The sequence below is a fragment of the Hippocampus zosterae genome, chromosome 6, assembly GCF_025434085.1.
Source record: "Hippocampus zosterae strain Florida chromosome 6, ASM2543408v3, whole genome shotgun sequence".
NCBI lineage: Eukaryota > Metazoa > Chordata > Actinopteri > Syngnathiformes > Syngnathidae > Hippocampus > Hippocampus zosterae.
This window is the reverse complement of record NC_067456.1, coordinates 12333055-12346216: the sequence shown is the minus strand read 5'-3', so window position 1 is coordinate 12346216 and position 13162 is coordinate 12333055. Positions and strand designations below refer to the sequence as shown.

General features: G+C 41.5%; 1 protein-coding gene across 5 annotated transcripts; it reads right to left on the bottom strand.

Moving 5' to 3' along the window:
- Positions 1 to 91: 91 nt before the first annotated feature.
- tpcn1 (two pore segment channel 1) lies at positions 92 to 13101 on the bottom strand. Of its 5 annotated transcripts, XM_052069202.1 has the most exons (27): positions 12902 to 13101; positions 12597 to 12691; positions 9661 to 9797; positions 8697 to 8873; positions 8504 to 8617; positions 7751 to 7881; positions 7523 to 7611; positions 6874 to 6908; positions 6668 to 6726; positions 6494 to 6593; positions 5810 to 5926; positions 5590 to 5714; positions 5451 to 5499; positions 5314 to 5377; positions 5163 to 5207; positions 5037 to 5093; positions 4863 to 4916; positions 4591 to 4663; positions 4400 to 4507; positions 4144 to 4305; positions 3253 to 3368; positions 3050 to 3096; positions 2906 to 2974; positions 2713 to 2809; positions 1646 to 1785; positions 1475 to 1564; positions 92 to 810 (listed from the first exon to the last, which is right to left on the bottom strand). In XM_052069202.1, exons 2-27 carry the CDS (start codon positions 12688 to 12690, stop codon positions 667 to 669), a joined length of 2493 nt encoding a protein of 830 aa, XP_051925162.1. In that variant the 5' UTR covers position 12691; positions 12902 to 13101; the 3' UTR covers positions 92 to 666. The 5 variants fall into 5 exon arrangements, with proteins under 5 accessions (XP_051925162.1, XP_051925161.1, XP_051925163.1 ...); XM_052069201.1 differs by lacking the exons at positions 12597 to 12691; positions 12902 to 13101 and adding an exon at positions 9878 to 10920; XM_052069203.1 differs by lacking the exons at positions 9661 to 9797; positions 12597 to 12691; positions 12902 to 13101 and adding an exon at positions 9407 to 9586.
- Between the last annotated feature and the right edge of the window lie 61 nt (positions 13102 to 13162).

Below are 13162 nucleotides of genomic sequence, written 5' to 3'. Positions count from 1 at the left end.
TTAATTCTGAGCTGATGAGCCATTCATTTAAGGCATCAGGTTGAAATACATCATTTACACACACCAACACCAAAGAAGTTAAGGCGCTGTGTTACACAGAAATATAATTTAATACAGTACAAAGATAGACAACCCGATGAGATTTGTTGGTTTTAGTCAATATACAAAACTGACTTAAGGTCAAAGAAATTCAGCAATATTGAATGTGGACTTGGGACAGCTTCAGGTATTGCTGCATTAAATGTATTGCATGGATATTGCTGCTTGGGGATCACTTTGGGAAACCGTTGCCAGTAAACGGTCCTCAATTGTTAAGCTATTGAGGAAACGAATTAGTCATATTTTGACATTATCCATGGTAGCCCGACTTTGGTTAAACCGGGGTTTTAAAGAAGGCCACAAAAGCCCTCCGGCGTTCATTACATCTGTACATTACATACTGTAATAGAAATATTAACAGGCTCCTTACATAAGATTTCCTAGTTCCTGGCAAATGTACCACTTGTCTGTCTGAGCAGTAGACCTGCCGTCTGTCCAGAGCGAGGTCACCATTTCGTCATCTTACATCAAGACACCAGACCAGCTCCCACTGTGGGAAATGGTGTGTTGGGTGGGATTAAAAGTCCTGCAGCGATACAATTGTAAGATCGCTGCTGCATGAGTTAGTCAGTTAATGCTGTAATGTCCAGCATGTGAGTTTAGCTGAGGTGCAGGCACAAAAGGCGGATTGGAAGTGGGACTGTCCAAGTCGGGGTCTTGATTTTGGTCTGGCTGAGGCAGGTTTCCCCTTGAATACTCTAAATACCACTCCTGGAAGAAAAGGAGGAGAAGTGACATGTCGGGAGGTTCACTCATACGAGTTCTATAATCAACAATTAAGGCTATGTGATTAAAAAAAAAATGTGTGAAACTGGATCTCAATTTTCACAACAAGCAGAAGTTTGGCAAAACACACACAAACACACACACACACACAAACACGCCAATGGCAGTGTTATAATGCAACAGATATTTGAGCACAAATGGTGCAGCAACATCCGTAGACCTATAAAACACCAGTTTCATATTCTTTGTCTTCTGCGAAAAATACTTATTAATGCACCTTATTGAACCAAATACCGTATTTGAGAAACTTGTCAGTTGTGTCTGACATGGTTGCGCACATTATCATGATTCACAAACTGTTTGATCCCTTACGTTCTAGTCAAATCATCATCTGGTTTTATTAAGTACAATACCACAGAGTCCGAGTTTCCTCATCACATTTTTTTTTCCAAACCAACTCAACGGGATCTAACATTTAATGTTTCATAATATTGTTTCTGTGTCGTTGCTAGCCAGTGCTGATACTTTTGTAGTTGTTGACCTACATTTTGGACATTAGCACCATGCAGGTGTTCACTCAATGTAAATGCAACAAGCAAGCCGACCTTCAAAGTAAATCCAGCCAACAGCGACAAATGTTTCTTCTCACCTGCATCTCTTCTTCATACATTTTCATGCTGAGGTCACACTTTGTCCTTGATCGCCGCCCTTGGTATAACAGGGGTGAATGCTGTTCACTCTGTAATAAAAAAGGAGAAAGGCTGTTTAGAAAAAGAAAAAAAAGGGGGGGGGGGGGTGGAAAGTATGCCAGCGGTTTTACCCCACTGCGGTCCATTGCTTGCATGACTCCCACCAGAGAGCTGAGAGACGACTGTCCAGGACATGTATGCTTGTAAAACTCCAGAGTGGACAGAGCTTCGTCACGCGTCACTTCTACTTCAAACACGATTCCATTCTCAACTGGAGCACAAAGACAACATGGCTTTGGTCCTTTGAACCAGAGTGGACAGAACACTAGACATCCATTTTTACGGCAGGATCCCTGTGTGGAATAACGAGCGTCTCGAAAAGAACCACAACATCGACCGTTCAGTGTATTCTGTCAGTATCGTGAATTGCAGAGATTAGGTTTACATTTCCCAGCGAATTATCTTCGCTTTCATTTCATTGTTCATAGTTCTGACAACATGACGCAACTTTTTTAGTAGCACTTGGGAGATGAGATACCTTAGAAGCAAAAACACATTCTTACGGCTGAAATGCACATACAGGCTACATACCACGTCAGACTTAAAATAACATTAAAACGCCGCAGGAAAACCAATGCATTCAAGTTAGGCACGCTTAGCGAGTGGCAACGCAAGACGGCCAGCGGCGACTTCAATTGTCGTAATGGAGAGTAAGTGACTGCTTGTCCATTCATATCTAAATTCACGATTTTGCCTTATACTGCCGCTTGCCGTTGACTGAAAATGAGATGACAAGCCAACGGCTCAGCCTATGAATGTCACATAACCAACTCAGAAAACGGGTAAGACGTGGCAGTCATTACCTGCGCCTTTAGGCATTGTGATGTCATTTTCAATCGACAGCAAGTAGAAGTACAAGGCAAAATAGCAGCTCCCATATATTCATTAAAAAAGTTTTGGCTTATTTCATAATCCACAAATCTCACATAAATCAGAATACGGACTATAGACTAGTAGGGTTTTATAGAACATAACAGTGAAGACAAATTTTGATTCGACATCCCCTTTAACTGACAGATTCAGGCTTAGGTCTTCTACATGATGCATGTGTGAATCCAAAAGGCATTTCATATACAAACATACCTGTACACACTAAGAAAACACGCACGCACACACACAAACCCTCACTGTGTCCCACCCTGAGGGTTATCCAGCATTTCCCGGTTCTTGCGACTGTAGTTCATGCGGAAAACGAAAGCATCCAGGATGAAGGCCACAATGATGGTCATGACCACCTAAAAAAAAAGGGGGGGGGGGCGAGCAACATTACATTGTGCATCACAAAAAAGCAAAGCGAAATGTGTTCGGTGACACGCCACAGCGAGCCCCACCATGGTGACGATGTAGAATGTCATGAAGTAGAGTCGACTCCAGTGGCTGGTCATGGATGTCACTCCTTCCTAGAGAGCAGGGAACACGATAGCGGTCAGGCAGCAATAGGCAGGAAATGACGTCACCTTCGGACATCATCTCACCATTGTGATGTACCAGTTGTTGACCACAGTCAGCTCAAAGAGAGTCACTGAAAGCGGAAAAGACAATCCAACGTACTTAAAGGGAACAAAACTCCCTGCTAGCTGGGCCCGTTGGTTAGCGCGTCAATAGTGACATTCAGCCAACGTGCTGCAGGTATTCTTTGCTCAGTAATTACACAACAGAAAAGATGAAAACTTGTTACCAAAGCTGCTGAGAATGTTGTTAAAGTTGTTGAGATAATAGTAGCCTCCTTCCAACACGGTTTTGTTGCCATGTGTGACGTTGGTCTGCTTGTAGGAGTCGGCCACCGTGCTGTTCCTGACAATGTGGAAAGGGATGCATTGTGCAACAATTACCGTATTTTCCACACTAAAAGGCGCACTGCACTAGATTATGAGGCGCAGCTTCAATGAATGGTCTATTTTCATATATTGGACACACTGGATTATAAAACGCAATCTATAATGATGAAGCTACACTCCTTCCTTTCAACTCGAGAGGTGGTCATGACCACCTCCCAAAAACGTAAATTAACGATTACTTCAATGAAACTATGAAAATTGAAAACAGAAAATCAAGCGAGGCAATCACAAAATAAATTCTATAGCTGCCCCATGGCATTTCCTTGAGTGTAGCTCCAACAGAACGATCGGATGTTAGTTAAATGTTGGAGACTAGAATGTCACAAAAGGTTTTGTTATTTATTCTTTTGCTGTGTATTCACAAATGAGGAAATCACAAAATAAATTCTGTAGGGAGGGCTACATAATTTATTTTGTGATTTCCTCACTTGATTTTCTGTTTTGATGCATTACTTTCAATTTTCGCAGTTTCATTGAAGGAATCGTTAATTTACGTTTTTGGGAGGCGGTCATGACCACCTCTCGAGTCGAAAGGAAGTAATTTACGTTCACTGAACCAACACCAAGTTACAACATTGTAAGCATGTCTCCAGCAAGGAGCCATTTTGGGGTCGACATATCACCGTAATGACCATACACAAGGCGCACCGGATTTAAGAAAATGGAAGACTTTTTGGTGCGGTATTTATCTGGACGCCGAAGACCACAGGAAGACAATTTCAGTGACATACTTGCAGCAGTCGGGGTATACCACGTTGGCGAAGAATTCCATGCCCACGATGGCAAACGAGTAGTAGAAGATGATCAAGGTCAAACCCAGACTGGCCATCCTGGGGAAGAGCTCAAACATGGTGTCCAGCACGTTGCGATACCTCTTCTTAATCTTAAACAACCTGCAATGATGCATATCGTAAAAGTAGTCAGAAAGGCAGAAAGTTTCTTTGCAAATTGATCAGATTGGTATGAGAAGTAGAGATGAGAGTGCACCGGAGGAGCTGAAGTGGTCGGAGCACAACGATGAAGTAGAAAGGCTCCATATTGAAGGCCAGTGCAATTAGACCCAGGAACGCAAACACGGTCACAGAGAAGTCGAACCTGGACAGAAAGAGGACAACGTGGAACTATTAACAAAGGATTGGAATAAAAAGTCATCTTTTAAAGGAGAAGTGAATACGCACAGATTCCATCCAGAACTGAAATAAGCCAACGGTCCCAAGCCTGATATCTTCAATAACACCTCCACCCCATAAACTGGAAATAAGCAGAATAACAACAGGTTGATTAAAACAAATTCCAAAAAGTCAAGATGACAGCCAAGAGAATGACGATCAGACATTTGACAGTGAAGGTCAAGTGTATGATTGACCTCATATTCTGAAAACTACTCAGGATAGTCTCTAACACATTTTAACAGCTGCCCTACAAAGATGACAGAGTGTAGCCTGCTCACTGGTAAGGAAGACAATGTAATTCCACGGCACCAATCTAGACCAGGAGAAGCCACCTGTAGGGGAGATTAGAACCTGGAGTCAAATTTATTGAGTTTTCAGATGCATTGGTATCGTGCACGCACGCACGCACGCACGCACACACGCACACACACACGCACACCGAAATGGCTTACTGTCTAGAGTGTACGTCTCCACGAGGATCCACACACCGTTGATGGCCACGACTGCATCTGTAGATTGTGCGCGGGCGAGTTAGCGGCAAGTAAAATAGAAATGAAATAGTCCAAAAAAATACTTACACATGGTGTACTGGAAGGCTTTAGACTTCACCAGCAGGTTGATGCCTGTAAAAGTGGAATTTAAAAAGTAGAATATGGGGGTAAAAAAAAAAAGACCTCAAATTTGAAGGAGAGACTTTTTAAGATAAAGGGAATAATATAGTGAACTTGCCTTTTAAAATAATGTAGGCTGTGTGCGGAAGGTCATCAAACCAGTGTTCCCCACTGCGCCGTGTCTTATACAACACATATGTAACATAAGCAACAGCCTTGCCAATTTGGCACATACTCTACATGTTTGCTCCTTACCTTCCATTTAAGGCCTGTCACCTCATAGAATTTATAAAAGTCCTGCAGACTACAGAGGAAGCAAAGACACACATTGGAAGATGCGCTGAAGTGTAAGCGAGCAAAAGCAGATTTTGAGTGATGGAGTAGAGTCACAGACCTGAGCATAGGAGAGCCTGAGGTATTGAGAGCTTTATAGGTGAGGAAGCGGTCTCTCGCTGACATCCTCGGCCTATAAAAACGCAGCAGGCCATCAAACTGTTTTAGTGAGACACCCATTGGCCTCTGAAGGGGAAAGGTTGAAACTCATTAGAATGGCGCATCAGTTGGAACTTTGATGCTTGGAGCAGTGAGCACATACGGCATTATTAATTTGATACCTGGCGGCTGACTAACAGCTGGAAGGCGTGGTCAATAGCGGAGCGCTTGTGAAGCAACAGAGACTTGAACTTCATCTTCTCCACGTCGTTAAAGGTGTCAAACACCACGGCGAGGAGCTTACAGGGAAGAGGAAAATGGAAAGGAAAATGGAAAATCAGCTACTGGAGGGGAAGTCGAATCTTTTGGCGCCATCTTGTGGAATCTTGGTCTAGTTTTCATTTGTTTTATTCATTGCTGGTGTATTTTTCATCAGCATTTGAGAGGTTTGTTGGTGGTTCTTAAATCCAGTCCAGTTATAATATGTTCTTTTGATATCTTTTTTAAAATTTTATTTTTACGATGTTACTATGTTATCTACTTATCATCAAGGTTGCTGTCTTGTTTCTTAGCTTTTATCATTCTTATTTAAGATTTCCTAATTTTCGATAAATTGACAGTTAATCCCACACTATCCGACATGCCGTACAAAATCCTGTAAATTATTTCGGCTCTAAATAAATGTGAAACAAGCCCCCACGCTCATATTAATGATAGCTAAATTTACAGAGGTCTTACCAAATGCAACAAATCATTTAGCCAAAAAAGAGCGCCCAGGAAAAGGTTGTGATCAGATCATCTCTTATTCCTGCTCAAAGGCTGTTCAAGAGAGAAATTGTGCTTTTACATTTGAAAGAAGGTTATACCAGGTTCATGATGAAGTAGAGCTCAATGGAGAGGTACACAATGAAGAACACACACGACCAGCGGTTCTTTGAGTACGACGGCATCATCACATCAGGGAAACTACAAGAAAAGGCAGATGGCTTTGCTCGTTTGTGCGTCACATGACCGCACAAACAGATGTTGCTGCTGCTTACTTTGCCGTTGTCAGCAGCACAAACAGGCTAACCATGCTGTTCTCCAGCGTGTTGAAGTACTGTGGTGACAACAGATGGCCGAAGTCAGGAAATATGATCGCAAGTGCACGTGCACGTTCCCAAATATACACACAAACAGCCGCGCGCATGCACGCTGCCACAAAGGAAGTCGCAAAATAAAGAACATTAAATGAACTCCAACTTACTGGATCTGATATGTTTGTAGAGAAGAGGCAGAAACCTGGGATGGGAAAAAAAAATAATAATCGCACTTAAGAATTGTGTGGAACAAAAATAATTGGCAATAAACAAGGTTTATAAAAATAGAAATAAAGTAAAAGTTAAAAAAATAGAAATCAGATTTCAGCAAAAGATAAAGTGAACAAAAAAAACCCTTCTTCGATGTTACTGGTTTTTGTCATGGTTTTTGCACCAAGCAGCAATTAGAGCATTTTAATACATTTGGTGTAAACCAAGAAATAAAATAAAACTTGTGTGTTTTATACTTGCATCTATTCCCACCATGCATTAGACATTTACATAAGCAGGTATTATAGAATTTTATTTTTTTTTCATATGTTCCGTTCATAATCATATATTTCATTGATTGATTTGGCCAATTATTAATTATTCTAAGCAGAATGATTTTTATGATCATTTGTTTTTGTTTTCGTGTACATCACATAATGGAACAAACATGCATGTAACTTGGAAATTAGAGGACAGCTTCAAAACTACATTAGTTGAATACAATTTTGTTCTTAATTGAGTCTATAAGTACGCGCGATGAGGTTTATTTATGAGCTAGCGCGACCAAACAAATATTTTTCGCATTTCAAAATGAATGATTCTCACCCAGGATAGCAAATATGACCATGAAGAAGAGCAGGAGGAGGAGGATGTCAATAAATGGTGGGAGAGACTGGAAGATCTGCCGCAAATTTCTGGTTGAATGAGAGAAAAAAACGCAAATAAGGACATTTCTGAGCAATCGCTTAACTTTGAAATGTTTGTGTCTGTATACAACGCGCGTGTTCATGAAAAACACAGAATTGTCACCAAAACATTGGACTCATAGTGTACCTGCGTACAGCACCGCAGTATCTACAGTCCACAAGGAATATTGGTCGCAGTGCTCGGGTCACTCGCATGTGGGATGTTTGGCGGACCAGAACCACGATGGCCTCAATAAACTGTAGCAGCAACACGCAAGCCTGGAGAGGGACAAAGATGGGAGCTTGAGCGACGGTACCAAGTCCGTGGCTGATGCTCGCGAGTAAAGCAAGTGCTACGTTTAGATACGGGTGCCCCGCTTGCAGTTTTTCGAGTTACGAGCTGTCACTTGGTCAATTTTTTTTTTGCTTTGTGTTGTGGCCGAATGCATCATCATCTCACGCAGATCAGGTCTGGTGACTCAGTCACAAAAATCAAGCCTTGGTGTTTGAACGGTATCATCATTCCACTGCGACAATCGCTTTTTTTCCCTCCAGGGTTTTCATCTGAATATTCTGCTCCAGGGTTAACTGCTGACTGTGCTGTGTGTGTGTTGTGACTGTTCACTTCTCACTAGCCACTCGCCCAAAATGCAGTTGAAATTGGATGAGGATGTTCACAGAACGGAACTATGCCCACGGCGCTGTTCGTGCCATCATCCGAAATTAAATAATCCATTAAATTGAAGGCCGGTACTGAGCTGTTAATGCAAGGTTGGTTCATACACTTTCCGCAACAGTGCCATGAGGAGCAAAGAATGCATTGAAATTAATATTTAACGTCAAGGTATCACTGTATCAAGACTTGCGAAACATAATGCACTAAAAGATCTCCATCAGTTACCTTCACCATGGTCCTCTTGTGTCGTATGAAGGTGTGGAAGCCCAGCCAGCGGAGCTTCATGCACAGCTCAAACGCCACAATAACCAAGGCCAGCAGCTCCAGAGTGGCATGAACCTGCACAGGTGATCGAAATTTCTCAGCGAATGATTTTTTTTTTTTTAATTAACGTGGACGCGCTTTCATCCTCACTCACATAGACGTCCAGGCGCAGCGAAGGTACCGCGGGAGCTTCGCACAGCGACAGCGTCATGAGCAGGAGGCCCGTTAGCAGCTCCATCATGTAAAAGAGGTGGTTGTGGGCAAAGAGATACGCTGCCAGCGCCTTGGGGTTTCGAGGGTGGGTGAAGAACTTGTCGTTGTTCTCTCCTTCCTGTAAGTGACATTCAGGAGAAAACGGACACTTCAAGTTCGATTTGCAACATCACGAAAAAAAAAGGCTCTTCAAATATCACAAACTCACAAACAGATTCTATCGTGTTAAATTGGGCATGTTGGTGGCACGGCCAGAAAATGTTTCTTCTTTTCTTAACACTGTCCTGATCCTATGGAAGGTATGCGCCCTATACGCTTTGATCGTATGTTATGTTATGTTCCAATATGTTATGTGTCCTGTTGTATTATTGTTACCCATCCAGACGCTCCCAACAATCCATTTGGGTTATTGTTATTTTATGTTAAATGTTTGGTAAAGCGCTTTGTTACAGCTGCAGCTGTTGTGAAAGTTCAGTATAAATGAAGATGTATTGTTATAGTATTTAACACAAATAGGTACACTTTTGAAAGGTAATGGTAAGGCTTATATCAATGTTTTTTTCATCTAAAATTCAGTTTTGTTAGACTTTGCCGTCTCCAAATTTACACAACTTGACAAAAAAATAAATAGCATAGCGATAAATGGCTCACATTTGTGGAAGTATTTTGTGGTATAGCATGTCATGTAGAATATTACGGGTCATTCTGAAACAGAAACTCAACTTTTCACAGTAGATTGTGAGTGATAAGCACCGAAAGGGATTATGAAAAACATTCAGAGCTAATGGCTGCAATATTAAACCTACATTCAAATAACGTGGTGAGGAGATTTAGGTGAAATAAAATCATACAATCATGTGACGCTCTAGCTCTGCTGGCAATACCGTCCTCTTGCGCGTGCATACTTGCAAATAGATGGCCGCCTCTTGATAGTTCATCTCCCAGCTTTGTCGTAAAGACACATTGTGTGCTCGGTGGGGTTGAGGCCCAGGTGTTGACACCGCGGCACTATTTACGATGTCATAGTTTCCAGCACCACCATCTGGAAGAATACACAAAAGTATAAGAATGACAGGGTTGGGTCAAAAATAGGTCAAACGCAGAGTACACAGCTGCTCCTACCATAGCAGTCCAATTGCATCTGCAAACAATAGGAAGAGACCACCAAAGGCATCTCATTACTTCGCAGATCTCGACGTAAAGTAGCTACGTGGTTGTTTAAATGCTCCATTGATATTTGTGGAGCGGTGTATGTTTCTCTGTGGTTGAAGTCTACAAGCGAGTATCATTCACTGTGTTACAGGCTTGTTTCAGCTTCCACACACATGGGGATACAGATGGCCCAACATTCCACAAGAATGATGTGAACTCCAGAAACTCTTGAGCGCAATCATAACGTGTGAACGTCTCAGACAAGTCAAGGAAGTAAAGTGTGCATCCATTCAAAACAAGAGCATGGATGTGAAACAAAATAGGCCTTTTAGAACAACTTTGAAAGGCGGTAAAATATCTCCTTGTGCCTCAGTGGTAAAACGTGAACATGGGACCCAGTGTTAGCAGGTCAGTACATCCTTGTCAAAATTGGGAGTCATCAAGATGTCTAACAGAGAGTAAAACGAAGAAGCAAAAAATGAAAGCATGCGAAATAGAATTAGATGAAGACCAATGCACGTTGTATCAATAATGCACGGAGAGAAAAAAAAAACAACCACAAAGACACAATCTGCCTTCCAGAACGCCTTAAAATGTCATAATCAAGCAGACAAAGTGAATGTGAAAAAGGCAGCCACAGCCGTTTCTTTCTGTTGTGACACAGCAATGTAAAGCTCAAATTCCATTCCGGCAGTTATACAGACAGGAAGTAATGTCCAACTACAATCCATCATTTGCCGTGAAAAAAAAAAAAAATCACGTTTAGAGCAAAACCACAGTCTGATCTGGCTTTGTTGCATTCAAAAGTGCTTAATAATCATGAACACAAGTTTCTCCACGCCACCCTTCACACCCCATCATGTGACCTGTCATATGATTTGTAACAACTGCTGTCAATTTAAAGAAAATCCATTTTCAAGAGTTTCCTCGATCCAGGAAAGACTCCCAAGGACACTCCTCAGTAACAAAATGTTTTCCTCTTATCCGACACTCCTTGGCATTTCCCCAGTGTGGGACGAATAAAGGATATCTTAATCTTAAAACAACCGCTCTTCTTCCTGTTCCTTTGAAGACCCAGTCTGTTCAAGCACAACATTCACACACTTTCTACACATGACCGCTAAGGCGGGCCAAAGGATTCTTTGCTGAAGCAGCATTTCCTTCGATGAGCCTTGTGTAACTTTCACACTGTGGAACACAGACAGTTGAGCGGATGCTTGCACATGCTCCTAAAGTGGCCGAATGGTAAAACCTTACATCATAACACAGTCACTGTTTTTCATTCGTCACATCGATCCATCTTCGACACAAGTTATGCTCACTAAGGTCACGGGTGAGTTTAAGCCCATCTTTGGCAAACCCAGACTCGGAGAAATAAAGAACAATTCACACTTGCTTTCACACCTATGCACCATTTAGAGTCCTGAATTTTATCATACATGTTTTTGGAATACTGGTATGTGAGGAAAACAGAGTAGCTGGAGAAAACCCATACAAGCATGTGCTAACAACTCGTCCACAATGCAGACCTTTCTGTAAAATGTAACAAGATCCGATTGCAGAGATTGTTCCAACTCAATCCAACAATGTTGACAATGACATTGTTTATCAGCGACAATATATCGTGCAGCAAAATGTGTTCCTCAAAGTCACAGGCCCTAACCCCCATTAATATTAGATTGGTTTTTAATACAACTTTTCAACATATGCAAAGACACCAACTTTTTACAAACATTTTGCCCCTGTCAATAAAGATCATTTGATTTCAGAAGCAAAATAGTTTTCCTTCATTTGGTACTGAATGTGAATATTATTATGGTTAGATGAGATATAGATTAGATGAGACATATAGCTATATCAGACAGAGTGTGTGTTGAAAAGTCTTTGTTAACAGTCTGTTAAAGTTTGTGTTTGTGCACTTCATTTAAGATTAACATATTCTTTATTTGTCCCACACTGAGGAAATTTACAGTCTACAGCAGCAATTTTGGGGGTAGAAAAAAGAAAAACAAAGTGTTTGCAAGCACAAAAATAAATGTAGATCAAGAGATTTGCTGACATGCTGTGCATCTCCAGGGTCGAACCCCCATTTCATAAAACTTAGTGACACCCCTAAATAACATATTGTCATTTTGTATAACATGCTAACAAGAAAACATTTCATTATATTGTATAAGCACAAAGAATAGCAGCTTGATGTTCCTGTGACCACAGTTACAACTATTATTCAGAAATTTAACATCCGCAGGGCTGTAACAAAGCTTTCTGGATTGGCCTCAAACTCAGGTCATCGGTTTCACAACACAATTGTGAACCACAACACCCAATAATGACCAGCAGCACTTCTCTGAAGTGAAAACCTGATTTAAATCCTACTCAACGTATGAGGAAGAAGCTGAAATATAAAGTCTGTAGAAAGCATCCGTCAAACCCGTGACAACTGGAGCAGTTTACTCACGAAGAATGGACCAAAATACCAACAGAGATGCGGAAGTCGCCGTGAAAGTTTCAAAATTTGTTCGAGGTTGCCCCGAACAGAGGGGACCAACAAATGTGTCCACGTGTATATTCGTTAGCAGTGTAAAAAGTCACAAAATAGATTTCCCCCCCATATATTTCTTACAAACCTTTTGTATTTCGCATATTTATTTTACATAAAGGGTGGTTCATTAAAGATAGAAGTACTCACTTTCGTCGACCCTCTCTGGGTCCTCGTTGAGTAAACCGCTGTTTGCATCGTCCCAAGTCAGGATGAGCGGCACGTCATCATCGTCAACCTCCATTCTTTAATCACAAGTAAAACATCAGTCCGTCACAAATCTCGAGGTACTCTTGGGCAGCTAGCTAATACATTGCAAACCGCTCGCAACAAATTGTAATAAGCTAACGCTAAACTTGTTAGGTAACAAACACGAGTACTTCAAGTACTGTTGTTTAGCAAGCAATGTGCATAAAAAATGTAAAGGAGCCTACAAGCATCAAGTTAGTGCGCACAAGCCTTGTTGTTTACGGTGCGTCACAAGCAGTCACAAGCTGACCGTCTGCGTACGTCGCGGCATCCTGCGATTCTGCAACACTGAAAAATAGACCAGCTCGGAAAAATATGAGGTGACTTCGCCAAACACGATAAGTTCTTATGAGTCAAATTTTTTCATGAGCAACTACACCGACGAATGGAGTGTATTTGAAGCAAGCTCCGCATCCAAGTTGTATTTTGGTGGGACGGCAACGGATTTTACGACAATTTCAGCGATT

Bases quoted from the DNA above. Each gene is read 5' to 3' on its own strand.
- tpcn1 (XM_052069201.1), bottom strand. From the start codon at position 9,986: ATGGAGCATTTAAACAACCACGTAGCTACTTTACGTCGAGATCTGCGA. The intron at 5,500-5,589 runs GTCTGTGACTCT...CTTCCTCTGTAG, and splicing joins TCAGGCTCTCCTATGCTCAG to TCTGCAGGACTTTTATAAAT. The intron at 4,917-5,036 runs GTAAGCCATTTC...TCTCCCCTACAG, and splicing joins GGAGACGTACACTCTAGACA to GTGGCTTCTCCTGGTCTAGA.